Source organism: Neolamprologus multifasciatus, chromosome 13 (assembly GCF_963576455.1).
Source record: "Neolamprologus multifasciatus chromosome 13, fNeoMul1.2, whole genome shotgun sequence".
In the NCBI taxonomy this organism is placed as follows: domain Eukaryota; kingdom Metazoa; phylum Chordata; class Actinopteri; order Cichliformes; family Cichlidae; genus Neolamprologus; species Neolamprologus multifasciatus.
The window spans coordinates 30,089,720-30,116,998 of NC_140451.1; the positions used below are offsets into that span (position 1 = coordinate 30,089,720).

The 27,279-nt window shown below is 39.7% G+C and overlaps 1 protein-coding gene across 1 annotated transcript in view; it reads right to left on the reverse strand.

Annotated features, from left to right (window-relative positions):
* The window catches only part of LOC146505782 (solute carrier family 22 member 7-like), an 18,257-nt gene extending 13,923 nt beyond the window's left edge, over nucleotides 1–4,334 (reverse strand). Inside the window, exons 1-7 of the mRNA XM_085182932.1 lie at nucleotides 4,233–4,334; nucleotides 1,888–1,954; nucleotides 1,395–1,798; nucleotides 1,087–1,190; nucleotides 728–882; nucleotides 423–591; nucleotides 163–283 (exon numbers count right to left, since the gene is read on the reverse strand). Of these exons, the coding sequence (XP_085039058.1) occupies nucleotides 163–283; nucleotides 423–591; nucleotides 728–882; nucleotides 1,087–1,190; nucleotides 1,395–1,781 (936 nt within the window). The 5' untranslated portion in view covers nucleotides 1,782–1,798; nucleotides 1,888–1,954; nucleotides 4,233–4,334. The remainder of the gene's footprint in view (nucleotides 1–162; nucleotides 284–422; nucleotides 592–727; nucleotides 883–1,086; nucleotides 1,191–1,394; nucleotides 1,799–1,887; nucleotides 1,955–4,232) is intronic.
* Nucleotides 4,335–27,279: the final 22,945 nt, after the last annotated feature.

Here is a 27,279-nt window from a genome sequence, read left to right on the forward strand (position 1 = left end):
CTCTACTTGAGCAGTTTTTTTTCTGACAACTTTTTACTTTTACTCGCTACATTTTAAAACGATTATCTTTACTTTCGACTCATTTTCTTACATTTTCAAAATGGGCTTGTTAGTTTTGGTTTGACGTATCTGAGGGAAGTTATAAACGAAGCCCAGCCTTACCTCTAGTTTTTCTCTGGAAAGTTTTTGTCTTCTATTGATGTTTGCACATTTGTCAAGATAAAACTGGGCCCTTTCCACTTTACCAGTTGCTAAAAGCCAGCGAGCAGATTCAGGAATCCACCTACAATTAAATTCATACAATACAATTACAACGATTATAAGTCAGATGTGGGAAATACACTTCCAAAAAATGTCATGAATTAATGCTGTTATGAATGAAAAACATCTGTTTTGTTCCCCTGCTGTTGTACTTCACTTACCACCAGGTTAGAACTGCGAATCCTAACGGGGCTGTAACTGTCATGGTCAACGCCCGCCAGTCAGTGAGAAGAAAGGCAATCCCAGCCAGCAGCATGTAACCTCCAGACCAGGCCAGGCTGCCAATCACCCCAATAGTTGCCCTATGACTTATGTCAGCCCACTCAATGGCTGTAAGGTATGAAAAGTACCAAAATTAATGATTATTAGTTTATTGTTAATTATGAATTTTAAACCTACAACAACTGATTTTAGGGGCGCAACATGTGATGTGTTAACATTTTTTGAAGGCAAAAAAGTCATTTACTGAGAACTATTGAGATGATGCTGATTCCTGTCAGTGAAAATCCAGTGAAAAATCTCAGCACTGCAAACTGTATGTAGGAGTTTGCAAATGTGCTGGAGAAGCCGAACACGATCGACAAAATGTAAGAGACCAGAAGCATGGTTTTTCTCCCATACCTGGAAACAGCACAGGAAGTACATTTTCCCATAACAACCTACAAAGACCTCAAAGGGGTTTCACAAATGTAAAAGTACAGTCATGTTTTTTAAGTGTGGTTTTGACCAAAGAATTATCACAACTATTATTCCTTATACGATAAATTGAACAATGGAAAAACAAATGCATCTCCAGCGTAAAGTGAACTGCTAGAATTGGCTTACTTATCACAGAAGAATCCAAAAGCTAGGGCTCCGATCATAACTCCAACGAAGAATATTGTGTTTGTGGTTTTTGTCTGGCTCTTTTTATCACAGACAAGGTTCCACTGGGAAAGAAACCCACAGAGGAAAGCATCGTTTAATTTGATCCATTTAGATACTAGTTTCTTCTATTCAGGCCAATGTAAGGGTCAATATTTTTTTAAATAAAATTTGAATGTCATAACAGTCAATTTATGTCACACACATCTGTGCATGTTTTTTTTTTTTTTGCAATATTAGTTTTTAGTCGTGCACTATTTTTACTGTACCTCTGTGGCCAGCGTGGAAATGAAGGTGGAATTGTCATAAACCCATCCACTCTGACACCAAACTGTGGGCAGGTCAGTGCGGTTGGAGCTGTTGGATAAAAGCTGAAACTGAGGCTCTGCGAACATCTCACAGGATTTCGGCTCCCCATCTTCTCGTACAGGAAGGCTGACAGTTAGTTTCTGCTCCCGAGTTAAATTTCTGAAGAGTTCTTCTGAAGACTTCTCCAGCGTGCTAATGTCACAGTGGTGAGGGGGCACAGCAGCAATGAAGTTATTTAGTAAGAAGTGACAGGGGAGGACCATCCGCGAGGTGCACAGCAGGATGAGGATGGCGATTTGGAAATGCCCAAACCCATCGATTTCCTCGAGGATGGTCTCAAACTTCATCTTTGCTCTGCTTATGACTGCAAAAGTAAGAGGTTTAGAGTTAGTTTAAAATGTCAGAAAGTTAAAGATGTGAACATGTATCAATACAAAGACTGAGATTACTCACCTGCATAAAAAGCTGCATAGGGTGCATGCACTCGAGCTGCAATGTCCTCTTCTGAGTTCTCTGCGCCCTTTTATATGATAGGGTTGGATTTAAGCTCTTCAGAAATTTGTCTGGCAAACCGACTTGATCATTAACTTCAGGGTGACTTTTGGCCGTCATTACATTGCAAAATACGTCAAAGTCCAAGTTGGTACTCCAAGTTACACATTGGAGAAGTGCAAATGTGAAATGCCCCTTAACCCTCATGCTACATGAACGTAAGGGCAATAAAATGTAAATAATGCAAACCGCAAAACTGAGCAAACAAATGATCTACATAAAAAGCTTGTGACATTTCCCTTCATAAAAATCAGTAAGCGAAAGTGACTCTGGGAAAGGGCGAAATGTTCTTACTCTGATCTCAGTGTCTCGGGGTCTCTGTGTGGGTACCTTCTACAAAGTTCACAGTTCAATAGAATGCAGATTTTAAGGCAAATGCCTCAAACAAGCCAGGCTGGTTAGTAACCCATCCACTGATAACCCTCAGCCACATTTTAACTTACAAGTGTTAGTCCTTCTTCCAAGAACAATTTAGCTTCAGACACGCCCCACTCTGCATACGTTTAGGACAGAAATTATGTAATGCTCGAGGGTCACTAGTCAGCAAATATGACAATTAAAATAACTGATTGAATAGCACTTCTAAGATATTAATTCTCTCACAGTTTACACCTGTGTACATTATTAAATTGAGCTTTAGTCCTGAACTGTTTTACTTCTCGTCTGTTTCTAATGTATTGATGTTTCACCTTTCTTCATTGCATAACAGTCAAATAACAATGTAAAAATCAGAAACAGATACATCTAAAAAAAGAGTTAAGAAATACTACTTTAATTCACACAGATAAACTAAAAAACAAAACAAAACAAAACATACTAGATGTAGTTAGAGCCCAACTTGCCTTGGCAGGTTAAGACGTGATCGAAACATGTCAGTTTAATCAATTACAGTTTAATCAATTACAATTTAACATGTCAGTTTAATCAATTACAATTTAACATGTCAGTTTAATCAATTACAATTTAACATGTCAGTTTAATCAATTACACAGAACAGTACAACATGTATATATGTAGCTGTAGCTCAGGTTGCAGAGCAGGTCAGCCATTAATCAGAAGATCGGTGGTTCAATCCGCTGCCTCCTGGCTGCCAAATATCCTTGGGCAAGATACTAACCCCATGTTTGCCTACTGGTGGTGGTCAGAGGGCCCGGTGGCGCCAGCCTCGCCTCTGTCAGGGCCCCAGGGCAGCTGTGGCTGTGTGTGTGAATGATTGAATGTAGTGTAAAGCGTTTTGGGGTCCTTAGGGTCTGAGTAAAGCACTATACAAATGCAGGCCATTTACCATGCCAGGCCATGTTTGTTTTACTTGGCTACATGTGTGTCAGTGGATGTTTCAACCATCCAAGCTTGTTTAATTATTTAAGAGCAACAATAGAGGAACTGCAAATGTTACAAGCAATTCCACTGAAGAACCATCTGCACACTGCACAAAAATTACTTTTCAGGTTTACAATTTCCCGCTACTTGGAAAATTAAAGAGTAGAGGTCAAATATCATGCAATTTGAATTTGAAAATTGCATTTTATGCTGGATACTATTACAGGTCATCGAATCCCCACTGAATCAAAATTAAATTAATATTCAAGAAAGAGGGGGCCTCTGAAAATTAGCATCTACTTCACCATTTTTGAAAGTAGTCAGAGGTTAAAATGTATTTGAGTTATTTCTGGTTTTAGTAAACAACTTTTGATCAAATAGCTGAACCACTTTTTGTAGCATTTTTATATGTTTTTTTCCCAGCTACAGATGTGAGAGACAGAATGTAAAAGTTAGCAGTGCCATGCTATCATGCTGCTTTTGTGATTTTTGTTTGGGAGTTGACCTGCGCAAATACACATGATGATAAAGCACTGTAATTTGGAAGCTCAAATTTGCATCAGCAAGATATTTCCTCATGTTCAAAACATTCTCCTCATTGAAATCATATCACAAACATCTGTGATGATTTTAAGCAATCTGGTGGGACAACATTTGGCTGTAAAAATCATTCTAAATTTGGGAATAAACATGTCTTCAAGCATGAGATTGTGTGTGTGTTTTTATGGGGCAAAAAAGTCCATCAGAGGCACAGATCTTAATTGGAGTAAGACACATGTTCTAAATATTGGGATATAAGTAAATACACTGTAGATATCTTCCACATCAAGTAGTAATAGATGAAAAAAGGGGAAAGCGCCTAATTTTGTTTTGAATAACTTTTTGTATGAAGAATTTAAACCATTAACTTACATTGCTTAACTTACCTGCAAAAGTCTTGTGCCACTTTCTTCTTTGCTTCCAATGAGCCAGAGTTTCTTGCGTGTTTTTAAAGTGTTCTTGAGAAATAGTTCTTCAAACTTTCTGAAGGTTCTTTTGTTTGCTTCTCAGTTAAGCCACTTACCAGGCACGTGAAGAGGGTGGGGGGGGGGGGTGCTAGAGGGGCTTGAGCACCCGCCCCTTTTCTGATGGGTGCCCAAAGTGCCCTTTTGCTGAGGCAACTTTTTAAAAAAAATAAATAAATAATAATAATATATATATATAATGTGTGTGTGTGCGTGCGGAGTCCTGTCTGTGCCCCTCAACAATAATATTTAACTATTAATCACGGTTTTGCTAAATAAAAGGATCTGGCTTGCATCAGTCACATGATCACATTTAACCAATGATCGCCCTTGACGGCCGAACGCGCTGGTTACGAGCCGGGAACGAGCTACAAAGAGCACGCGCATTTTTAGCGGTCCGGAGCTGTAGGAGAAACACAAGTTAACTCAGAGACACAGACTGATGCGACAAAACCAGTAAGTAGGTGTACAGCGTACACTGTAGTGTATAGCACACAGGAGTATTAGCTTATGATGTACACGTTGGTAAGCTGACAAACATTACCTGTCCTTTTATTAACTGCACAAGTAGTGCTGGTCATAGCTGCTAGCTACCTGGCTGTCATGGGTCTGTAGCTCTGTCACCGTTTTAGGGAACATATTTAGTTTTAAAGTAAGTTTCCGGGCTTTTCCTGCCTTTCTTGGGGGATTATATTTCACTAAAAAACGATCTAATATGCATGTCCACATAATTATGCATTATTCTAATTATAATATATTAAAAAACACGCTGTATTTTAAATAACATACATTAAGAAGCAGATTATATTAGATTTATATTTTAAATAAGACAAAATTTGGATTTTACAGCAGTAAAATTATTGTATCTCTACAGTTTAAAAATGTAATAAGCTTTGCCCCTGCAGTGGATAGTGAAACAAATGGAATCATCATAAATACATTATTTCATATTTATTACTTCTCCCTCCTCGTTGCTTTATTATTGTAGCTCTAGTAATAAATAATAATGTAAGGATTCTGGATCAGCACAGTGATGCCCATAGTATATACAGTATTCTGAAGAAGGTCTAAAATGTCACTGTGTGTGCGTGCATGTGTGTTTTATTTAGATGGATTTAAAAAAAAAAAAATATTACTCATGATATAACAATGTCCAGACATGTCTGGTAAGGACATGAGGAGGAAACAGTAGAGCTGTGTGAGGCTACTAAAGGCAGGGCTATAAAATTTTTCTGTCATCATTTTATTATAGATTAAGTGCAAGAGTTGTTAGGTGTGGATAATTAGATTATAGTTTATTGCAATAGCAAGTTGTGCCTTGTTCTCACATAGACAGCAAGTGGAGAGTGATATATGAAATGATGGGATGGAAGGAAGAAGAGAAGCAAAGAGTGATTCACAGGCAGAGCCTAAATTATTTCTCACAGTTTTTTGTGTCCTTATGGTTCCAAGCGCTGTCACCAATCTCTGCATTTTGTTATTATCTCATGACACTTGTTTAATCAGCTACCATCTCTCCTATGGACTTTTTAATGTCTACAGTCTCAGATCAACACAGCCCTGCCCTTCCCATATTAGATTCTTGATGAATGTGTGTTGTTGTTATTCAGCCTGGTTCAATGTGCCCCTTTTTAACTTTGAGCACCCGCCCCTTTAAACCTGTCTGCACGGCCCTGCCACTTACCACTGACCTATCAATCAATCAAGCATAAAAAGGCACTTAAACTCAACAGACAAACCAATGTTGAGAAGTAGAGCAGAGCAAATAAAGAATTATGCCTAAACATATAAAAGGGACCATAGTGGCTTTTTTCATAAGAAGTTTTAAAACTGGTAAATTTGAATTGAAAGTGACATCACTGGACAACACTTTTTAGAGGGACTGTTTAGTTTCGAAGCTCTTCCATCCAGGTTTTACTTCAGTGCTATGAAGTAAAAATGGACTACATCTAGAGAAGAGCATTCCAGGGTGATGACCTGCAGTTGCAAATACAAGTAAAACCATCCTACATAATTTACATTTGAGTAATCAACTGCTATTTGTCTTTTTCTTTAGCCTTTTTATACTAGAAGAATAATAAAAAATGGGATAAGCAAAACACATCCAAATTGGAAATGTAGTTAATTTTAGAAGTTTAAAAATGTTTACCTTTGTTTTTATTTTTTCAGCCCAATAATAGATTAATTAATTCTTTAGGTATTATAATACAATAATGTATTAGAAATTATTAGAATACATTAAGTATTCTAATACATTAGAATACTTAATGTATTATGTATTAGAATACATTAAGATTAGGCTTAAAACTTTCCTTTTCGGTAAAGCATATAGTTAGGGCTGTATCAGGTAACCCTGAATCATCCCTTAGTTATGCTGCAATAGGCATAGGCTGCTGGGGGACTCCCATGATGCATTGAGTTTTTCTTTTTTAGTCACCCTTTTTACTCACTATGTTTTATCCGATACCGGTGCCAAACCGGTACTTTTGAAACGGTGCTGGTGCTTAAACGGTGCTCAAACCGGTGCTTAAAGAATGGAGAACACAAAATTGGTCCAAAAACCTCTCATGTTCAGCTGTTTTTTTGTAAAAAGATAACAATGTTAGCCTTTTCTGCAGCTATGGGGCATATATGGTATCACTCTTGGCTGGAAGCAGTGCTTAAACAATGGAAAAAAACACAAACTTTGTTTAACTGTTTTCTTTGGTCATTTTAGCCTTTTTGGCCAGGGTGAAGGGAGTATCTGCCATCAAACAAGAAGACAGCTGCATGTAGCTGTGATGATGTTTGCTAGTTCACCTTACATGCATTAATGTAATAACGTGGTTAAACTACTCAACGTAAATTACACACGAACAACATTAAGCTACCGATGTTGCTAACTCCGGGTCCGATAACAGGCACCACACCTCCAGTAGATGTGCTCGATGTGAGGTCTCGCAGCAAGCTATCAAATACGGCGCATTTCTCGGCTTTAAAAAAAAAAAACCGCTATGCGTCACCACGTGTTTCATCTGATTTGAGGTGTTACTTCCTTTGACAGTATCACAGTATCAGCTTAAAGCACTTGTTGCAGGCTGCTGAGTTTGCATCTCTTGCTGTGAAGTACAGCCAGACTTTTGACCGCTTCGCCTTGGGCATTTTTAATCTGTAGCTCTGTTCTAAAAGAACGTACGTACCTGGACCCGCCTACTATCCTCGGAAACTAAAATGATTGGCTGGAATCCAAAATGTATCATTCCATACCAGTTGGTGGCGGTAATGCACCTTTCAGTTGTTTGCCAACCGCCAATACAAATGTAAGGAAGAAGAAAGTGTATCACAGCTCAGGAAAAAAAAGCACCGAAATAAAGCACCGAAATGTGCGCTGCTTTTCGGTCTGGTTACTACCGTTTATGTGAGAACCGGTGCCATCATGGCACCGGATACCGGTACCCATCCCTACTGCTGTCTCTCTTCCACAGCATGTTCTGCCGGAGGTTTCTTCCTGTTCAAAGGGAGTTTTTTCTTCCCACTGTCACCAAAGTGCTTGCTCATAGGGGTCATATGATTGTTGGGTTTTTCTCTATATGTATTATTGTAGGATCTACTGTACAATATGAAGCGCCTTGAGGCAGCTGTTGTTGTGATTTGGCGCTGTATAAATAAAATTGAATTTTAAAAAATTACATTAAAGGTATATAAATGTATAAATTATAACTGTTGGCTAAATTTGACAATCTGTATTTAATGACTGAGCAAGTGTTTTGTTTTAGTCATCTGAAACTGCTCAAGTACAACGGGTATTCGTTACGGCAGTGACCATATTTGGACACTAGGTGGTGGTGTAGCCTCTTCTTATAGAGATAAATTAAGCTCAGCATGCTACAGCAGGTGAAATGACAGGATTAACACACTGAATAAGTAACAACTTAATGTTGTTCTTAACAACATTAAGAACAACTGGAGAAAAATGTAAACGCACAGGACATAAAAAGGATAAAAAGGGATACAAGTCCTTTTGGACTTTGATTGTTTGTGGTTTGTTAATCAACAGAGTAAACCAGCAGCCCACACTAAAAGCAATTAATGTGACTGATACACAGCAGTAAGAGTTGTAAGAAAGCAAAGAGTTTCTACAATACTATATAAAAGTCCTCAAGCAAACCCTTTTAAAAGGGAAAAAATCGCAGAGTTAAAGGGTTGGCACAAATGTCACGTGCAAAATAAAGTCAACAGCTCATTCTGGACAGTGGGTGACGGATTGACCTTGAATATATAGTAACCGTATGCGCACAAAACTGGAAAAATAAGGCCCTTAAAAACTTTTATTATCTTACATTCTTTCTGTGACTGTTGATTAAATGCATCTATGCTGAAACTGGAGAAATCTCTCCCTTGGTTTCAATTTAACAGGTAAACCTTGTTATCAGTGCATTTCACTTCAACCCATTTCAAAGGATGAATTAGAGTGGAAACTGTGAGCCGGGCCTGCTCGGATCACTTCGGAAAGAATGGTCAAAAATTCCCATAAACACACACTTAAACCCTGTGGAAAGCTTTCCCAGAAGAGTTGAATGTCAGGAGATCCTGAAGCCTCAGAACATGAAGAAAGAAATTTCATTTTAACATCATTTGTTATTTAATATTTTTTATCGCTTTGTTCTAAAATTCAGAAAATGGAAGAAAAAAAAACAAGAAAAAGTAAGTCAATTAATTTATATATTTTTAATGTTTCCTAGTTAAGACAACAACTAAACTTAAACACACTGTTTTGAATAATCATACATGTTCATGTATTTTAAAGAACGTGAAGATTTGTGTCAACTCAGAGAGGAAAGCTTTATGAATGTATATACACGGAGAAGTGCTTTCTAAATGACAATCTTTTATTTTTTACATGAAGTTCAATATTGAGTACACATACAGACAAATGCACACATGAAAAGCATCTGAGCAGTCAAAGAGAGAAGCGTTCTCATGAGAAAGCTGATGTTTACCCTGTGGAAGCTATACAGTCTGCACTGTCTGTGGCTTTCACTTAAACACACACACTGACGGATGAAACGTCTCCCCGGCCATATGTCTGTGTGCTTCCCCTACGCACAGGAAGTGCCCTCGAGGGCGCCGAGAGGTTAATGAAGCCACACTAACACAAGGTCAGAAAATGTAGCACATTGAATAACAAGATAACTGGAATGTAAGATTTTTTGCTTATAACTTTTAATTTCGGAATATAAAGATGAATAAGTAATAATAGTATTGAATTAACTAAAACTCAGCATTTAAATTGTGATAATTTACTTAGAAGACAGAGCTTTGTATTGAGCCATCGAAACCACAAAACCACAACTTTGCTATTCTGGTTTATTCTGTCTGCTGAGACAGTGCCATTTTTGGCCAAAGGCATTTATTTTCATTGCTCGAGCTCGGCGACATACAGCAGACAGATGTGGTTGTGTAGTAATTGGTGCACATAATAAAGCACTTAGTAGTTAAAGAGCAAGATATTTCTGTAAGGAACTAGTAGACACCATCTGCTACAATAAGCAGCTTTATTTATACAGCACAGCTCTTCAACAAGTTAGTTCAAAGGTCGTTACAAACACAGGGGTGACAAAAAAGCCAGAAACAATATTAATTGCTTTAGCGTGGCGTTGGGCCACCTCATTGTACCAGAGCAGATTCAGTTTCTCCCATGGGGGGTTAAAAAAGAATCATAAAGTAAAGGTTATCGCTCATAACAACTTTGTATTATTTGCAAAGGATCCATTATTTTTCCTTATACTTGTTGTTTGCCACCTGTCTGTAGGTGGAGCAGCAACCTCTAGTGCTGAAAAGCAATGAAACTCTAATATAAAAGTACCTTTTAATGTGAGCAGTAATCCATTCGTTTTTTTATATTGAAGCTATTCTGCTCATTCTCAGCTTCATATTTTAATTCTTGGAATCCACTACAGTTGATTTGACTAAATCCCAGTTTAGAAATGAAGCATTTGTTATACTTGGCCATGATGCAGTCCTTCAGCTCCTTTTGCATGAAATAAGCCATTTTTGCTACCCTCCCTTTAAATCAACTTTCGTCTGATTGGCTCTCCCTTGCAAATAGAAGGTGTGAAGAACATGTAGGCAGGGTTTTCTGTGCTCAAAGCCAGAGCTGTGTCTGGTGAAAGTGAGGCTGATCTGGACAGCACACCACCTGCGGGCCTGGCAGGTTCCCTGCGCGCCTGACCTCCGACCCCAGCTAGGTAGATCTCTCCCACACGTTGTCCACCACCCCAGGCCGAGCACGTCTTTCCAACGCTTCAACCTCCGGCTCCAGCTGGGCAGGACCTGCTGGCTCTTTAACTTCTGAGCAGGTGAATGCACAGGTGGTGGGGGTGGAAGTTGTTCAGCTGAGCTCCTCCAGGGAACAGGCACGGGTGCAGGCTCTTGCCGGGCACTAGCTGCTCCCACCCATGGAGTGTGTACAGGTGCAGAGGGAGGCTGTGCCTTGGCCTCTACTCATTTGCTCTTGTACTACTTAGCAGTGACTCAAGGGGCTAGGGGAAGAGCATGCATGAAGTGAGACACCGTTTGTACAGTTATCTATATCACTGACTTTAGCTCATTAGCTAGTTAGCAGTCACAGAAGCAGACAGCTAATAGTATTTATGAATACTGGTACTTATCCGGCCAATGGAGGCAAAACTTGTGCTATCATAGCAAAAAATAATTTTAGTTTTCACTAAAATGGAAAGTCATATTAAACCAAAATCAAAATTATTTTCAAATTGAGACAGCAAAATATTCCTGACTTATCTGGTTACAGCAGTTAACCAAAAAAGTAACAATTCTTCTACTGAAACACTTTATTTTAATTAAAGCATTAATATTTACCACAGCCCCACGTGAAGCCTGCCAGTGTAATTGCTGCCCTCCCTCTCACTTTTCCCTCCTTTTGGGGTTCTTGCTCCCACAATGCATTTCAGTAGTTAAGCAATATAGAAAAAACTCCTGTAGATAACCAATCCGGAAAATGTCTTCACATTTATAAAGTACATCGTACGGTATTTTTAAAGAACGTTTTTACAGTGAAGGTTGAAGTCAAAGCAGCTTGCAAAGAAAAGCATCTGGACTTCTTTAAGTTGCTTGAAGATGTTTCACGCTCAGAAGAAGCTTCTCAGATGAGAGGTGAAACGTCTTCAAGCAACTTAAAGAAGTCCAGACGCTTTTCTTTGCAAGCTCCTTCGACTACGATGACCTGGATGACTGAGAACCTTCACAGACAGTGAAGGTTGAAATTGTTTTACATCTGGATGAGAATATGGCTGACTTAAGTGTGGTTCTAAAATGAAAGAAACGAGAACATAAGGTAAATTTTAGTATTTTAGATAAACAGAAAATGAATCATAAAGTATAAAGCAATAAAGAGGATTGAAAAACAGTGACAATGAAAAGATAAGGGAAGAGTAAAAAACACCATTTCGGTCAGGCTAAAGTTTGGTGATGTATTTTAATGATCCAATCTGTTTGATTGCAACAGATTTCTAGAACAGAATAAAAGCTTGAATCTTACCGTTCCCTTGTATCATCTGTTGTTAGACTTCAGCGCAGCGTAAAACTAAGAAATTACTTTACAGTCTCATTTTATGGTAATTCCTCTGTAAGATCACAACTCAACACTATTGTTTCCTACTTCTGAGGTACTTGTATAAGTAAGAAACAGAAGAAAAACTTTTTCTTAAATCTCTCACCAATTATTTCTTTATTTACAGTGTGTGAAGGATGTGCTATAAATGTAGTGTTTTTATGTTTATTAACCCTTTAAAACCGGTCAGAGCTGCACGCTCCGTTTTGCGCAACTACTTTTAAATCCTTGTAGAACTGCAACCACGTGAGCTAGCGCAATAATTTTTTTTGCATATGAAAGTGGAGGAGTTGTACTTACATCTTATGCCATCAGCTTGTCCTCGGTCACAGTTTCCTTCCACATATAGCTTTGCAAAAACGGCATAAAAAGCGCTTGCAGGAACAAAAACATAATATTCCAGAAACACGCTTTGCCGATCCGATCAGCTGTTCATAACACTTCCTACGTGAGAATAGACGTCAGCGTGAACTATCGCATGTCCGCCATGACCTGCCCAAAACCGGAAGTGACGTCATTTTCACGGAAATGTAGTTTTTTACCATCAGAGCCTCATGAGCCTATACTGGTGTTTTTAAAAGTTATGTTTGACTTTATGACTTTCTGTGTCGTTTCTGGGATGTTTAGAACTAAAATTGCACTGCTGGAAATAGTTTATTTTGATGCATATGCTGCTTTTTTGCAAATTTGCACTATAATATTTATTTTTGTTTTTCCTGCAGTATATAAAAATTGGTGTATTTCAAAAATAAAACTATGAAGACACTCAAAATAAATTTCCTGTGATGGGAAACTATTTTGTGCAACTTTTTTGTATTTACAGTTTTGAGGGATAAGCCTCTTAAATTTCTATAACTAGAAATATATGTTAAAAAAAACAAAAACGATTTTCAATTTTTTTGTAGTTTATTGCACTTTCTTGCAATTTATGTAATTTCTATTTACTTAATGCATACATATTATTAAAATTTGGGCTATAATGGTTGTATTGATGTATAGCAACTTGAAATGCTCCCAAAAATGGCTCCACAGCATGTAAAAATATAATATAAGCTCTGGCGGACTTGGTTCTATGGTAGGTCTTAAAGGGTTAATAGGGGATTACCCCTGACCGCTTTGCCACCCTGTCCCATCAAACGGCTTATTTTTGTCGCCTTTCCTGATCAGGCAAACTGGGCTCTGATGGGGTCAAACAGTAGAATGATTAAATAATCATTGCGTAAGCTCTTTGTCTTTGTGCTTCCCAGATCAGAACAGTTCCTGAAAACAAAATTCTAGACTGGAAATGGTTTGATTTGGCCAAGCATTGTATGAATGCTGAGTGACTGTATTCCCACAGAAAACACATTGGCAGTACTTATGTGATGTCAGATAGCCATTGTCTTACTGTGTCACAGTAAAAAATAGCTGGGTTCCAGTGTAGCAGACGTTGCTGATTATTCATAAAGAATTAATTGTTTTGAATAGCCATTTCCCCGAATGGGGAAAATTACACAGAAAGCTGAGACTTCTCACTTCAACAAACATCTGCTGTTAGTCAGTTTTACTGTTTTACTTACCATCAAGGCAAAAAGTTTTGGCAATGGCTCAAATTTTGTGTTTCATTTTACTGCTTCAGTTTTTATTTGGTTTATATTTATTGAGGACATTCACACAATGCTAGCATCACAGGCTAAACACAGAAATGTCACCAGCATCGCTAAGGGGTCAAATTTCGCTAGCTGACTGGTCAGGTCCCACTCCCAGGTGTGTGTGGCTGTACTGAGCAGGGATTTTTCCTCAGCGATGTTTGCTGGACAAGGATTTGGGTAAAATAAATGTTTATTGGATATTTATATGGTCTGAAGTCAGAAACAGTTAAACAAATAAAAATTTTCACCACAGTTTTGAGAGAGATAATGAAGTTAATATAAACACTGAATTCTTTGGAAAGTATTCGATTGTGTTGATGTTTGGCTGTTTTTGTGTGCAGCCAAGATTTTCAGTCTCATCTTTGGTCAGCTCAGCTTTTCTTGTACTGCGTCTCAACTATTATCTAGAATTGTGGCATGGTTAAAATCAGTGCTAATAATGACAATTCTCATATAAGCACTTTCACAGTAACACTGTTCTGAGTCCCGACATTGTTGCTTATATTTCTATCACAAAGACAGGTGCTAATAGCAGCAAAAACTAGCACTGACCTGGTACCAAAACTGCCTGTGCCAAAGTCAAAGGAAAAATGGACATCTGTGAATATAGGAGGGGCTAGCACAAGGTAACTGACCTATTACCAGCATATGCCCTCGTCATATTCTACCTGCTATGACTATTACTTCAGTGTATGCTAGTAATGCAATGTAAAGTTTGGCCTGTTGAAATGTTGCCTGTATGTGATACCCTGAGGGAAACTTCCAGTAATGCAGAATGGAAATCAGACACCAAGCTCCTCTTAAAGGAACTAAGTGTCTTTTAAGTTCATTTTGTTGTCTTTAATTTTTACTTGGGATTTAGCAGAAAGCAGTTCCAAAGTATTACTGTCCAAAGCACACGCTCCTCCAGGGAGCCTATGTGTGCTCAGCAGAATTTATTCTCTCCATTATATTTACACCAGAGCAATCTCTGCTGTAGAGATAGCAGAGATCCTTAAACTATAATTTCAGCATCCTTTAAAGGAACAGTCTAAGGAGCTTGGAAAGAAAAGCGTCTGGTCTTCTTTAAGTTGCTTGAAGACGTTTCACGTCTCATCCGAGAAGCTTCTTCAGTTCTAAGGTCAAATGGTGAAACCCGCTTTCACACCTTGGCTCATGTGATTAGGTAGAGGATCATCAGGGGGTCCTTTGTCCCTCTTTGGGGGGACACTCCCACTAGGTTTAAATCTGGGACTCTCCACCATTTGACCTTAGAACTGAAGAAGCTTCTCGGATGAGAGGTGAAACGTCTTCAAGCAACTCAAAGAAGTCCAGACGCTTTTCTTTCCAAGCTCCTTAGACTACGATGACCTGGATGACTGAGAACCTTCACAGACTTTAAAGGAACCTATAATGAGAAAATTAATTCTAACCGCTGTTGGGATCCAGTAACTTGGTTGTCAACAAGATCTAAGGTATACCACGACTCTCTTTCTATCTCTCTCATGTTATAATCTAAAAGTGCTCTGTGATTTTAACATGGGAAAGTGCCTGTTTGTTTACAGCGTGATTTGAGCTATACTGGGGGGGTCAGTCCCAGCTGAAGCAACGCAGTGTCTTGGGACTGAATCGGAAAAAAACAAACTGTTCCTGGATCAGCTTGTTGGAAAACAAGCTGAGTCCCCACAGCATTAGGCTAATATAAGAGTGGACAGAGAAAGGTTTTGACAGAAAAAAATGACCGAGTCAGGTCACACCCTTACAAACGTTAGTTTCCTCTTTTTATCAGCTTATCTGTTGACGCTTCTCATAAGTAAAATAACATTGTGTTTTTGAGGGTAATATGAAGCTTTGAGAAGCTCATAATATTATTCGCAAATATTGATTTGATCCGAATAAGAAATAAATATATATAAATTACTGACAGATGAATCTTTGAATCTATTTCATAACAACTCACCTAAATGTCAAAATATATTAAAAAAATGTCTTGATGCATGCTCAATCATCCAGGTAAGTAAATCTCCAAAAGTTGATTTTGTTCATCAGCGTTTTTCAGTGGGAGTACATTTGCTGTCTTAAATAATCAGGCCCCATCTTATCTTAATGACCTTGTAGTACCATATCACCCTATTAGAGCACTTCGCTCCCGCTCTGCAGGCCTACTTGTTGTTCCTAGAGTATTTAAAAGTAGAATGGGAGGGAGAGCCTTCAGTTTTCAGGCCCCTCTTCTGTGGAACCAGCTTCCAGTTTGGATTCGGGAGACAGACACTATCTCTACTTTTAAGATTAGGCTTAAAACTTTCCTTTTTGCTAAAGCATATAGTTAGGGCTGGACCAGGTGACCCTGAATCCTCCCTTAGTTATGCTGCAATAGACGTAGGCTGCCGGGGGATTCCCATGATGCATTGAGTTTTTCCTTTACAGTCACCTTTCTCACTCACTATGTGTTAACAGACCTCTCTGTATTGAATCATATCTGTTATTAACCTCTGTCTCTCTTCCACAGCATGTCTTTATCCTGTCTTCCTTCTCTCACCCCAACCAATCACAGCAGATGGCCCCGCCCCTCCCTGAGCCTGGTTCTGCCGGAGGTTTCTTCCTGTTAAAAGGGAGTTTTTCCTTCCCACTGTCGCCAAAGTGCTGCTCATAGGGGGTCATATGATTGTTGGGTTTTTCTCTGTATCTATGAAGCGCCTTGAGGTGACTTTTGTTGTGATTTGGCGCTATGTAAATGAAATTGAATTGAATTGAATTGAATTTGCATAATGACTGAAACTGTTTATAAGGTTGGGGAAACCTGCAGTCAGCTGAGACTGAAGAAGTCACTTGGATGATGACGAAACATTTCTCCCGCTGAAAATGCTACGTCCAGATGAAGCGAATCAACTTTGGGAGATATCATGGCTTGGTGCATTAACTCCACTGGTTGCAAAACAGATTATTTATACTGAGTCACAGTGAGTTTAAAACCTTAGTAAACACTTTTCTGGTGTGATACAAAATGTTGTTCATTATGTAAATAAAAGTCTCCATGAGTCAAAAAGGAGGCCTAACTACAGATTGACAAGTTGGTACTGTATGAGCATGCACACCAAGAATGCAATGCTTGGCTCAACGGTCCCAGTTTGTTTGCAGTAAAAGTTAATCAAGACATTAAGCTCAAATCTTTGTTTAGGTAAAAAGAAAAAAGATCTACTAGCGCTGCTAACAATCCATATTTTTAATGTTGTAAAGCATTCAGTGAAACTTCCGAGTTTCAGCCTTTTACTTTTACTTTTTCTGGATGTTCAAAAGAAATTTCAAACCAGTCCGTTGCAAAAAAAGATCAAATTTAACTCCCCGTGTAATTAACTAACGCATATTTGGAGTTAAGCTTTAGGCTTTTTGTAAGGTGTAAGGTTTTCAAATTATTTTTTCCCCAAGAAAATATATTGTTTAAAATGGTGAGCTGGCATTTAATGACCCCAAGTTGGTTACCTTGCACCGAAAAATGGGAGAATTTTAGTGATTGATGCTTGAATTAATGCTGGTTTCACTTGAGTTGATGAACAGCCATGCCCAGACAATGCAAGTAGCACTCTCCTGGCTTCCAGCAAACCTGACAGGTGATGATTTATCTCTTCAGATAACACCTTTCCACAACCCCAGAGTCAAGTGGGTTGGTGTTATTCATTTCCCATGGTGTTCCAGGCAGTTCACTGCCAGAAAAGCATGGCATGCAGCTATTTTTGATGCACGTAATAAAAGCCACAGCCCTTCAAGGCATGGTGGCATAGATAAAGGGACTTGTTGACTGTGTTGAAAATGTGGTTTGCCAGAACAAGCAATGTAGTGGCTGCCATTTGTCCTTCTTCATCTCTCTCTCATTGGCTGCTCACTTGTTTCTGCTTGTGCTACTATTCCAGACACTTTTTAATATAGATTTGCAGACCCATCACAACTATACACCCATTACATCATGCTAATGTGGTAAGAAATATGCTGTTTGGTGTCTTCAAAATAAAAGCCTCATCCTGGTTTGATAATCTAATTTATTATTGTCAAGCAGCATTACATTTTTGTTTTTTTCACCAGTATGACTAAAAGTGATTAATTGTAGTAAAGCTAAAAGAATAAAGTGATACCATAGACATGAAAGTGAACTCAACAGACCAGTGGCAGACTGCCATCGGAATCACTGGGTCTGGTGGCCTGAGATTCATATTAACCTGTCGTTAACGTTTAACTTGTCCAACTTGTCCAAAAAAAGCAAGAATGAGATACTCTCTTGCTCGTCTGCCCACAGGCTTTCTGCTTTTGTGGCAGTATCTGTGGTGCACCGTAGTGCACACCAAACATGCACTTTAGTGCATGTATGCAGCCTTGCGGTACAAGCCATACATACCAGCTTCTCGTGCGGTAAATTTTAGTTTGCCATATGAAATGGGCAGAGTGAGGGATGCACAAAGCTGCAACCTGATGCTGAATACTTTACCTGATTTCCATTGTTTCAACCTAAACTTATATTAAGTGTGTCTGTGTGTGCATGTGTGATTTAACTTTGCTTACCTGCTGAATATAGATATTCATTTTACCTTTGTAGCCTCTGAGTAAATGGAATGATCCTTTTCAAAAAGTGCTGAAAGACACCACAAAAACTCTTGTTGTAGAGAAAGTCTGACACGCTTTTACTTTTTAAAAATTATATTAAATTATATCACTACATTGCAGCCCGTTCTCACTCCCGAGGCGTAACATGCCGACGTTTTGTCACGCCCCGCGGCGTTCCTGAGGAACGCCATATGGCAAGCCATTAGTGCCAAAAATTGCCACTTTTCTAACCCGTTTGGTTAAGAAATGGCGTAAAAAACGCCGTTTAATTATTCAAAACGCCAAAAGAAACGGCGTTCTTTTCCGACAAACGGCGCTTTTTACGTCACTCGGATGGTGCGTTCAGGGCGCCATTCGAGTGACGTAAAAAGCGGCGTTCAAAGACAGACGGAAACGCCATTTTTTACGCCGCTCGGCAGAAAACGCCGTTTTTATGCATCTTTGAACGGCGTTTTTTACGGCGTTTTGAATAATTAAACGGCGTTTTGAATAATTAAACGGCGTTTTTTACGCCATTTCTTAACCAAACGGGTTAGAAAAGTGGCAATTTTTGGCACTAATGGCTTGCCATAACGCGAAAGGAGACCTTCGGCATTCTTATGGTACGTGGCGGGTTATGGCCGAAATCCAGTGCAATGACGCTCCCGCGGTAATAGACGTTCCAGCCCTGTATTCCAGCCCTAAACCTAACCTTATCCCTAGCCCTAACCATAACCTTTTTCCTGATCTTAACCAGGACTTTAATGACGTTAAATAGCGTGTTTCTAAGCGATTTGAAGAAAAAGAGCGAACATGTGTAGATTGAGTCCATACGGTTCTCATTTTTCCGAGGTCGTCATTTAGGAACGTGGTGGGTAGCCGAAAACGTAATATGTTGACGATTTGTCACCTAGCGTAAAATGTTACGCTTTGGGAGTGAGAACGTGTTGTACATTGACAAGAGGAGTTGGTGGGCCAATGGGTCAACTGGTCCTACAAGCACTGACAACAGCTCATTCATTTTTATTGCTGACACTGTATTACCCAATCAAATCTCTTAACGCAAACACCCCACCCCTACCTTCGTTGTGTAGAACAGAGTTTAGTGTGAAAGAAGTGGTGAAAAGGTGGAACTGAAAAGATAAGACAGAAAAAGAAACTAAAAATAAATGCAGCAGAATGTGTCAAGTTAACTGACATGTTACCTGAGATTGTTGCTAGCACCAGCAGTGGAAAAGTGCAGGAGGAGGGGACCACGACCGCAACCCTAGAGACGAAGAAGTTTGACCTGCTTTGACCTTGAGCCACTGCTAAAGTGTAGTTTTTAATTGTCACATGATGCAGTGCAGTGCAACTAAGAACTAACCCAACACCACCAGGACTTGTTAAGTCCAGTAGAAGAACTTTTTTTGAGATTAACTTTTTTTCTTTTTTTTAAGTCAGCCTCAGCTGGTCATTACAGGAATTGCTGTTTCTTGACACTTCCTTCTACTCATTTTTCAATCCACAAAGTTTGGCAGTTTTAAGAACATCCATCCATCCATTCGCTTCCGCTTATCCTTTCCAGGGTCGCGGGGGGCGCTGGAGCCTATCCCAGCTGTCCTAGGGCGAGAGGCGGGGTACACCCTGGACAGGTCGCCAGTCTGTCGCAGGGCCAACACACAGGGACAGACAACCATTCGCACTCACATTCACACCTAGTGGCAATTTGGATTATCCAATTAACCTATCCCCACAAGCTGCATGTCTTTGGACGGTGGGAGGAAGCCGGAGTACCCGGAGGGAACCCACGCAAACACGGGGAGAACATGCAAACTCCACACAGAAAGATCCCGGCCTGATGTTGGAATTGAACTCAGGACCTTCTTGCTGTGCGGCAACAGTGCTAACCACCGTGCTGCCCATTTTAAGAACGTGATTGATTGATAATTACAGTAATTACAATAAATTCTGTACCGTGACACGCATATTTCACAGGCAACTGTCTAATAATTTAAAACAAACAACAACGAAACAATTCCGAAATGTTTGGCACTAGTAGAGAAATGCTACTAAGTATGGAAGTGTATATAATTTGGAAAAGATTTGGTGCCATATTAAATGTTCTGCAGAAAGCACTGGATAAAGACTTGCATTGGAAACCTGAAATGAGAGGAAGCTGGTTGGTCTGCGTCGCCGGTTCCGCCCATTTTTACCTCCGCCGTGTTTTCCTGGCTCCCTACCTGAAGGAAACAAAACACTCTGAATCAGCATGGAACAAAGGGATGCAAGATGTGTGTGTTGTTTACCTGCAGTCCTCTCTGAATGGCCCATGCATGCATTTGTATGGCCAAAAAGTTTGGGTTCCTGTCTTGATGCAAAGGAAGGAAGAGGTACAAAACATTAAAAGTTGAATGTATTTTAGCTGATAAGCCATCAGGATGTGCTGGCATAACACTTTACAAGAGCCTCTGCCGTCAGCTCCCATTGCTTTAATGACTGGGAAAAATTCAGTCATCATTTGTTTGAATTATGGGAAAACACTGAGCTAAATAAATGCAACAGGAATACTCCAAAGACGTTTGTTTGGTAATGGTTGTTTAAGTATATAATCTGCTTGTGAATCAGATTATCCTATGGAGTTCATGTAAAAATGGACATAGCTAGCAGGTTTGAAAAGAGAGGCCGACATGGAAATTTCCCCAAACCTGCAAAGTCAGTGAGAAAAGGATCCCACTTCTTAATCACTTCCCCAATGAGGTGTTGTCTCAGTTATTTGCACTGTCAGATAATGTCTGGTTATTGAAGCCTTAGAGGGTACAGCAGAAACATTCAGTCAAGGCTCAAAAAACTCACATCACCACAAGCGTGACATGTGAATCATACATCTGCGTCAGATCTACGCCATAACCAGAACCCCATTTTAACCCTACACCATAATCTTATGTGCACCTCCCAAGAAATGTAACTACATGGTTGACACAACGACTTGAATGGTGTGGAATATATGTATTCATAGCTGCTATAGTCAGCTGCTGTGTAGGTGTAGCACTTAGAGCAGGGGTGTCGGACTCCAGGCCTCGAGGGCCGGTGTCCTGCAGGTTTTAGATCTCACCTTGGGTCAACACACCTGAATCAAATGATTAGTTCATTACCAGCCTCTGGAGAACTTCAAGACATGTTGAGGAGGTCATTTAGCCTTTAAATCAGCTGTGTTGGATCAAGGACACATCTAAAACCTGCAGGACACCGGCCCTCGAGGCCTGGAGTCCGACACCTGTGACTTAGAGGAAGTTGAATATGTGGTGGTGTTTGTCTCATCCTACCTGAAAAACTTCCATTACTTGTGGCTTTGGGGTTTAGTTTATCCTCAGCGTTGTGACCTGGGAAGCAAAAATGTGGGGAGACAATAAGTCTATAATTGCCTTTCTGTGCCCGTTTTGGTCTGTTTGTGTGGATCTCTCAGTATTTCCCAGTCAAATAGAGGATATGCGTCATAATGCAGCATAAAAACACAGCAACAAAAGCACAACAACAAAGGTAACGCTTTGAAAAAGAAAACAGGAAAGTAGATCAGACTGTCATCAAAAGGTTTTTAATAGCATGTGGAACATTAATGGTGGAAAGTATGCCCATCTTGAGTTTGCATTTAAAATCAGGTGGAACAAAGCCAAGTATATTAAAACGATAAAGTACAATTTATTACAGTTCATTTGTTAAACTGTACAGACAGATAGAAAACAAAAGAGACAAAAAACACCAGCTGTCTTAATGAAACTGGGCCACCACATTCCTCCACAACAGGCAAACTGGTGATGTTCACTTTGTTTCTGTTGTGATAATTGTGGTGCTGGTGTACAGCACGGTCAGTCTTCTACATTTGTGCTGACGTTAATACCTGAGAAGGTTTAAAACTCTGCAGAGTTACTGATTTTGGTGACTTTTACTTACTATGAACTTTGTAACTTCGGTCTGTCACTTCATGCCGGAGATTCCTAAATGCTTCCACCTTACAATGTCCCAGATCTTCTATTGGTGAGTTTCAATCTAGTGATTCAAGATCACTAGATTGAAACTCAGTCAGATCACTTCAACAATCCATACATTTTCTGATGTTTATCTGGGTATGGGTCGCGGGGCAACACTTTGAACAGCCACGTACTCCCGCTATGTTGGTGAGACATTGAGGCGTTCCCAAGCAATCTGAGAGAGATAATCTGTCCAGCATGTCCTGGGTCTACCCTGAGGCGTACTTTCAGTTGAACATACCTAAGACACCCTTACCTAGGATGCGCCTGGGAAACACCCTAGGCATCCCAGACAGATACCTATCACCTCAATAGCCCCTCCCAAATTACCAAATTCCTTGTCCTATGTTTAAGGGAGAAATGTGGTGAGGAAAGGGATTAATATCCCTTTTTATAACGATACCATTCATTGGCCATGCAAGTAAAGTTTCTGTAACAGCACAAAGAAAGCTGCCAGGTGCTCCTAGTGTAGGATTAGAGTTTTTCCTTTAATTTTTCACCTGGTGTGTGTTGCCTCAGCTTGGCCAAAAGTTAGAGTTAAGTAGGAGTTAAGACGACTTTGTCTCAAACAAAAAACTTTTATGCAAATATTAGTATTGTGTAATTATTGATTTCAAAGTGTGTGTGTGTGTGTGTGTGTGTGTGTGTGTGTGTGTGTGTGTGTGTGTGTGTGTGTGTGTGTGTGTGTGTGTGTGTGTGTGTGTGTGTGTGTGTTTAACAGGAACAGCAGTCTTGTTATTTATTTATTTTAAGTAAATGTTAATGGTCAGAAGATTAATCATTTTCATGAGGTAATCACATGGAAAACAGTCTGCAAATATTAAGATACTTACTTTTAAGCTAACCTCAACTATCACAACAAAGCGTTTAACTCCAAACTTTAACGTTAGACTAAACCTGAATCCCCAAAACAAACTGAAACCCGCAGATTTGCCTTGTAACATTTCTCCTTTGATCCCGTGCTCACAAAGATGGCGCTGCAAGAGCACACACAGAGAGCGAGGAAGAGGGAGGGACCGGCAGCACAGAACAGGCTGTTACAGAATGTTCTTCAATTAAAATGTTTGAAACTGCTAAATGGTCTTGAACTGAGCACTCGATTGGCTCCAGACCAACTCAAACACGGGAAGACACACGCGGGCGCGCACAAAGTTGCTTGTGCAAACTCAAATCATCTGGTAAACAGTCCCTTCTGTCACAAATAAGTAAATACTTCTGCCTACTCCTTTTCAAACAAATAATGGAATGATATTTTGTAATGATTGTGAAGGCACATGTTTGAAATGTTTGAAATAAAAATGAACTGAACTGAACAGTAACATTTTAACAAGGATGAATACACTACATGATAAAAGTACACCAGCTTTTGAAAAATGTGACACAGCTGGCTGTCAACCAGATGTGGAATTTAAGCAACTTTATTTAATGTGGTGGGTATTTACAATGCAGTTTTAATGTGCAAAACACACCATTATTTATAGTTTTGGAGATTTACTTGTTTTTAGATGAAGTGAACATTAATTCCACATTATAATCTTTCAACTGATCTGAGAGGATGATGTTTAAATATGTCAGGTTTAAGCAATGAAAGCAATGTAACTTGATGCTGAAGTTCAGCAAAGCTGTGCCACATGTACCTCTGTGACATGTCATATTTTTGAACCTTTAAATACATTTGAGATGGTTTTCACTAGCTGGGACCACATCCTCATTTTAGGTTTGACAGCATTTCTAGTGGACAATGGCAGATGGCTTGAGCGTGAGTTGAGGCTGTGGTTTGGGGAAAGCCTCAGAGGGGACTGGCAGCGTCTACTGGGCCGGGCAGATCCCCATGTACTAATGAGAAGTGAATATATTTAAAAAAGTGAGGTAGGGTGGGGCATGAAAATGAGAGCAGCTTGTTGTGCCAAAAGGGGGCATATATAGACAGTTCTCTGTCTACAGGAAAAAGCCATTTGCCTGAACTGTCCTTATGATACAGTCAGTGTTGGGAAGGTTACTTTTAAAATGTATTCCATTACAGAATACAGAATACATGCCCCAAAATGTATTCTGTAACGTATTCTGTTACGTTACTCAATGAGAGTAACGTATTCTGAATACTTTGGATTACTTAATATATTATCATGCTGTTTACAACTACATGAATGTACTATTGCTGTGATTTATTACCAGTGTTGGGGAGTAACGGAATACATGTACCGCCGTTACGTATTTAAAATACAAAATATGAGTAACTGTATTCCGTTACAGTTACCGTTTAAAAAGGTGGTATTTAGAATACAGTTACTTTGTTGAAATAAATGGATTACACGGCGGTACTTCCCTGTTTCATATTGTGGCGGGTCAGGACTGTTTGGGTTTTGTTTGACAGCTACGTTCTGTTGTTCCAGGCGTTATGGTTGCCATGGTTACAGGGTGACGCTCTCTCTCTTTCCTGGGTGAGAGAGGCCTTTTTGTTGTTGTTGGTGTGCTAAGCTAACAGGCAGAATGCTACAGGCATAGCTTTAAAGAATGTAGCCTGATGGGCAGTGTAGTCCGTGCTGCAGGGAGAATGACAGAATAACTGTCATACACGTTATGTGTCTGTGAGCGAGGGAGGGAGAAGAAGGAAAAGTACGAGCTGTCATCGAGCAAAAGAAGAGTGCCTGACGAGCCCAGTTGTAAGTAAGCTATTAAGACTCGACTGTACACCGTGTTCGTGTTTTCCTCCAAAAACAATAAGTTCCGTTGGAGCAGCCTTTCAACGCCTCTCTCTGTCTCTCGCAAGCAAAGTTGACCCAGACAACAAAGTAAAGCTAGTTTTCGGCTACGAGCCGACACAGAACCCACCGTATTAACCAGAGGTCCCTTTACTACGGTTCGGAGCCGCGGACCTTCAGTAACAGTAATAAATCACAGCAATAGTACATTCATGTAGTTGTAAACAGCATGATAATATATTAAGTAATCCAAAGTATTCAGAATACGTTACTCTCATTGAGTAACGTAACGGAATACGTTACAGAATACATTTTGGGGCATGTATTCTGTAATCTGTAATGGAATACATTTTAAAAGTAACCTTTCCAACACTGTTTATTACTGTTACTGAAGGTCCGCGGCTCCGAACCGTAGTAAAGGGACCTCTGGCTAATACGGTGGGTTCTGTGTCGGGCTCGTAGCCGAAAACTAGCTTTACTTTGTTGTCTGGGTCAACTTTGCTAGCGAGAGACAGAGAGAGGCGTTGAAAGGCTGCTCCAACAGAACTTATTGTTTTTGGAGGAAAACACGAACACGGTGTACAGTCGAGTCTTAATAGCTTACTTACAACTGGGCTCGTCAGGCTCTCTTCTTGGCTGCAGTGGTTATTATTATATTTACATGCTTCCAGCTCCCGTTTTTGCTCGATGACAGCTCGTACTTTTCCTTTTTCTCCCTCCCTCGCTCACAGACACATAACGTGTATGGCAGTCCATTCTCCCTGCAGCACGGACTACACTGCCTATGATGCTACATTCTTTAGAGCTATACCTGTAGCATTCTGCCTATTAGCTTAGCACAACAACAACAACAGGCGCGCTCTCACCCAGGAAACACGCAGAGAGAGACCGTCACCCTGTAACCATGGCAACCGTAACGCTGCCGCCTGCAACAACAGAACGTAGCTGTCAAACAAAACCCAAACAGTCCTGACCCGCCACAATATGAAACAGGGAAGTACCGCCGTGTAATCCATTTATTTCAACAAAGTAACTGTATTCTAAATACCACCTTTTTAAACGGTAACTGTAACGGAATACAGTTACTCATATTTTGTATTTTAAATACGTAACGGCGGTACATGTATTCCGTTACTTCCCAACACTGGTTACAGTTGAATAGCATATGATTTGTTTTGTTTTTTTATTTAGGACAGTTCTGATTTCTTTTCAAACATTATGACAGTCAAAAGGAATATCCTTCAAAAAAAAAAAAAAAAATTTAGACATATAACTATGTGTTATCCTCAGTTATCTGACTTGACACCACAGGTCAGCCCACAGCAGCAGTGCTCCAAGCTTCAGACTCACTATGAACCACACCAGCGTAAGGGAGTGTTATAACAGTCATTAGCAGGATGTGGTTAAGGGATAAGGGTAAGGGATATTGTCATGTCTATTTATGCTGAAGTCATGGTGGTTTGAATGTTTTGTAAAAACCCGTATGTGATAGATATCTAGAGAATACATCAAAAATAATTACATCGAAAAGGTGGGTTTTATCTAAAAAGATGTTCAACTGGGAGGGAATCACATTTTTATCATGTACTCCAACAAAAACAAGAAAGATGATTCAGTTGGTGAAGAATGTCAAAGTTATCTATATCACACGTACTAGGTTTTGCTTCTGTTAGATATTACAGTACATCTATAAATATCTAATCAGCCAATCATATGGCAGAAACTCAGTGCAATTAGGTATGTCGATTTGGGCAAAACGATCTGCTGAAATTCAAACCAAGCATCAGAATGGGGAAGAAGGCTGAATTAAGTGATTCTGAATGGGGCATGGTTGTTGGTGCCAGACAGAGTGGCCTGGGAGTTTCAGAAAAGGTGATTTTCCTGCACAACCACCTTTAATGTTTACAGAGATCAGTCTGAAAAGGAGAAAATATCCAGTAAGCAGCAGTTCTGTGGGTGTTGTTGATGTCAGAAGAGAATGGCCAGATTGCTATAAGCAGATAGGAAGGCAACAGTAACAGAAATACCACCTGTTGCTACCAGGACGTGTAGAAAAGAATCCCTGAATGCACAATAGCAGACACATGGCAGCAGCAGAAGACCATACTGCTGAGCAGCTGAGCACAGGAAATGGAGACTGAATATCAAATGTGGACCACAGACGATTGGGCAATCACTGTCTGGTTTCATGAGTTTCAATTTCTCCTACAAAATTTGGATGATCAGAATATTTCATAAATGTGAAAGAATGAATCCATCCTGCCTTGTGTGAACAGCTTGTGGTGTTGTAGTGGGGTGGAGGATATTTTCTTGACACATTTTGGGCAACAGCCTGAGTATTGTTGCTAACCATATCCCTTTATGACTACAGTGTACCCACCTTCAGCAGAATAACACCCCATGTCAAAGTTCAGATCATGTCAATCTGGTTTCTAGATCATAACAATGAGCTCACTGTACTCTAATAGC